Genomic DNA, 4,435 nt, shown 5'->3' on the forward strand with positions numbered 1-4,435 from the left:
ACTATAACTAGTGCACTATAGATACATAGTGTACCTGGCATAATCTACATTATTACCATATACTATAACTAGTACATTATAGATACATGGTGTACCTGGCATAATCTACATTATTACCATATACTATAACTAGTGCATTATAGATACATGGTGTACCTGGCATAATCTACATTATTACCATATACTATAACTAGTGCATTATAGATACATGGTGTACCTGGCATAATCTACATTATTACCATATACTATAACTAGTGCATTATAGATACATGGTGTACCTGGTATAATCTACATTATACCATATACTATAACTAGTGTAATCTGCAATATAAGTACATGGTGCACCCAGCATTACCTACATTATATCTCTGTTTTGCATTGTAACTATATGGAGCGACTAGCGTTACCTATAGTATAGCTATGTGATACAACTAGAAACACCTGCATCATAATATAAGTTTTCATATAATAGGTGTGATACAGACATCATTGTGTTTGTATTTCTTATCATTGAATAATTGCAGAATTGACCTTTCCCCAACGAACCTCATGGTGTAATCCCCACATAATCCCATCATGTGTGTTTGTGTCTTTACTTGCACTGATAAATAAGAAATACCAGGCTGTAAATCATTCTCCTGGTTGATTCTTATGCATAATTCACTATTTTAGGCTCTCCAAGGTTTTTTTTTTTGTCAAGGGCTAATGATGGGAAATATATTCAGGAGCATGACTTTCATGTAGTATCAATTAACCTGTAAATTCCAGTCAAGCGTTCCACAAGTCAAGGGTAAATTGCTCATTGGGCTTGCAGATGTGTACATTTACTTCCTTCCCTTTCAGGTTTGAACGAGCCACAAAATTGCATAAAAAATATAAAATAAATGTAATCTGGAAAAGATCTGATTCTAGATGCACAAGGCTCAGAGTCTGGATAATGGAGGCAGAAGGGATTTTTTTTTTTTACATTCAATGAGGAAAGTCCTCCTGATCAGCAGTCCTGCGCATGAATCTTGGGGCTCAAGTACACAGAAACTTTGCAGTATCCCTCCGCTATCTTGCTTAATCACTCAGCCTACTGGTTGTGGCGTGGATCTACGTCCTGTTGGGGGTGTTTGGGGCCCCAGGAGTGGTAAATGTGAACTAGAGCCAAAGATCTAAACTAGGTGAAGTTTTTTTTAGTGTGTGTGCTATGTGCCTAGTAGGAAATGGCAAAGGCAGTCAGGCAAGACTTGAGTGTGGCTCCACATCCCCCAGTAATCAGCAGAGTGCAGTGGGATTGCTGCTATGTTTAGTGGGATTGCAGGGCTGTAGAAAAAGGGCAGTCACTTTTGCACTCAGCTTTTTTTTTTTCTTCCTTCTCCTTACTGTCTCCTGATCTAACCCAGATGAGTTCCTATTTTGTAAATCCGCTCTACTCCAAATACAAAGCAGGAGATGCCATAAATCCGGCTTACTACGACTGTCATTTTGCCCAAGATGTCAGCAGCAGGCACTCCCTGGTGTTCAGTGCCAGTCCAAGTCTCCAGCACCCAAACCAGGACTTCTACCACCACCACCATGGAAGCCCCGCAGCAGCAGCAGGCATCCCGAGCCCCCCAGGCTATCAGCAGGCTCCTTGTGGGATTACTTGTCATGGTGACCCCACTAAATTTTACGGATACGATAACTTACAGAGACAGCAGATTTTTACGACACATCAAGAGGCCGAGCTGGTCCAATATCCTGACTGTAAATCGTCCAGTGGTGATATTGGAGGAGATCCAGAGCACTTAAATCAGAACTCTTCTGCTTCTCAAATGTTCCCCTGGATGAGACCACAAGGTTGGAGGCAGTAACATCTTTCAGCTTACCATGTAACTAGAAGAAAATGCACTAAGGGCACCCAAAATAGATAGATAGATAGATAGATAGATAGATAGATAGATAGATAGATAGATAGATGTAGATAATTATATATTTATGATGGATGGATGGGTGTATGGATATATAAATATATATTTATGATGGATGGATATTAAATAGATAGATAGATGGATAAATAGATAGATAGATAGGTAGATAGATGATATATGGATGTAATAATGGATGGATGGATAGATAGATAGATAGAAGATATATGAATGGATGAGTGGATAGATAGATGGATAGATAGATAGATAGATGTAGATAATTATATATTTATGATGGATGGATGGATGGATGGATGGGTGGGTGGATGGATATATAGATATATATTTATGATGGATGGATGGATATTAAATAGATGTAGATAGATAGATAGATAGATAGATAGATAGATGATATATGGATATATGGAGATAGATAGATAGATAGATAGATGATATATGGATGGAATAATGGATGGATGGATAGATAGATAGATAGATAGATAGATAGATAGATAGAAGATATATGAATGGATGAGTGGATAGATAGATTGCTAAAGTGAGTCCTTTACTCTGTGTGTAATGTTTTATTTTTCAAATGTAAGCATATTTACAAATATAAAGATAACTTTATGTTGAAGTTCTATCCATATAGTTATATACTATTATTTACACTTATTTATTGTCATTATTTATTTTTCCATATAGTTTATAACACTTTTTGTTTAGCTGCCATTACAGAGGATGTTTGAGTTCATTTACGTTTTTATTTTGCCCTCTTTTTAACACTAGAGTCAGGGTTTCCCCCCTCAGTGTGTATAGGTATATTTATAAGATATTTACGATTTGGGCGTCTGTTGATCCCAATAAAATCTTTTACGACCCTTTAGATCCCTGAGTTTCCCATGCAGCAGCCTGGTGGCGTCGATGTTGATGTGCAATAATGCAAAATAAAACCCTGCTGTCACTGAAGGAGGAGGGGTGGAGAGATTGTCCAAAGTACAAATTATGTTTTTTTCTATTTTTGTAGTTTTGTTTGCTTTGTTTTCATTAGTAGTCCCTGGTAGAAGGAGAGGGAGGCAGACATACAGCCGATTCCAAACGCTGGAGCTGGAAAAGGAGTTCTTGTTTAACCCTTATCTGACCAGGAAGAGGCGAATTGAGGTTTCTCATGCACTAGGACTGACTGAAAGACAGGTCAAAATTTGGTTTCAAAACAGAAGAATGAAATGGAAAAAGGAGAATAATAAAGAAAAATTCCCAGTCTCCTCCCAAGAAGAGGGCAAAGAAGATGCAAAAGCAGAAGAAGACAGAGGAGGAGACACCAACTGACTCTGCTATGTGGAGACTTGTCATTTATTACATGGTATGGGGAGTCCACAATTGTGTAATCGAAACCTAATCTACAAAATCACCATGAATTGTACTACCTATCCTATCAACCAGCAGCACCACTATGGATGTCTCAGTACTATGGAACTACAAGTCATACTGGGAGTTGCAGTTCCACCACTACTGTGAATGTTGTTGATTTAACCACTGCTGTAAACCCATGTCCTTAAAATTTCACAATTACTATCTATAAAAAAAAAATAGCACAATGTAGGAAATATGCATTTTTTTAATTGTAATTACAAACCAGAATAAATATTTTTAATTATAAATGTTGAAGAATAGATAACTTATATATCTATATAATTTAACAAATAGACAGATTTACCAATCAGAAGAATGTGCACTCTTTAATGATTTAGTAAATTTGCTAAAATATACAATATCGACTTTTGAATGGATATTATTTGTATTTTTATATTATTATTTTTATTTTTTTTTTCAACGGTGTGTAATCAAGATAGTGGCATGAAATAGTGTAAATGAAAAGGGTATAAAATAAAATTTTATAAAAACAAAAATTAAATAACACATGCATGAAATTTTTGTTTGTTTGTTAGCATTTGTCTAGGCCTCAGTGCCCACTATAGTGTGATCCAATATGGAGCCAATATGTAGTCTGCAGACACCAAACTAAAAAAAAAAATCACCTGCCTATCTATCTATCTATCATGTGTATATAGATGCATATAACAGCTGGGGTGTGAGGCTGGCTGAGTCAGGCCAATTTCACACCTTCAATGTTTGGTCGGTGTTTGTAAGACAAAATCAGAAGTGGGTAAAAAAAATACTGAATTGGGGTATGTGCTCATACTTATCCTATGATTGCTACACTCTTGATCTTGGCTTACAAATACTGAAGTAAAATACTGACCAAATACTGAACGTGTGAACGTGGCCTAAGTTCTCTGGTTAGAAAAACGCAGCAATGCGCAGTCTGGGGCAGTGAGACATCGAGGGCACAAAACTGCGAAACAAACAATCGATGAAACACCTGACTGCCATAGATGACTGGAGCTGGACTCTTTTTTCTTATTAAATGGATTATGTGCAAATTATTGGAAACTAGAAAGTGAAACACAGAAACAACACAAAGCTGAAGAATTCTGCCACATTGACATAAACACATGAGTGACATGAATCATTGGTATCTC

At 36.6% G+C, this 4,435-nt stretch overlaps 1 protein-coding gene across 1 annotated transcript; it reads left to right on the plus strand.

Annotated features, from left to right (window-relative positions):
- Window positions 1-1,218: 1,218 nt before the first annotated feature.
- On the plus strand, window positions 1,219-3,654 carry HOXD8 (homeobox D8). Its single transcript, XM_073577623.1, is given in 3 exon segments — window positions 1,219-1,824; window positions 2,944-3,170; window positions 3,172-3,654. Coding segments are annotated over 3 exon segments (783 nt in total). The 5' UTR covers window positions 1,219-1,388; the 3' UTR covers window positions 3,292-3,654.
- The last annotated feature ends 781 nt before the right edge of the window (window positions 3,655-4,435 follow it).

Source organism: Dendrobates tinctorius, unplaced genomic scaffold, assembly GCF_039654945.1.
Source record: "Dendrobates tinctorius isolate UK_male_01 unplaced genomic scaffold, ASM3965494v1 ptg000056l, whole genome shotgun sequence".
In the NCBI taxonomy this organism is placed as follows: domain Eukaryota; kingdom Metazoa; phylum Chordata; class Amphibia; order Anura; family Dendrobatidae; genus Dendrobates; species Dendrobates tinctorius.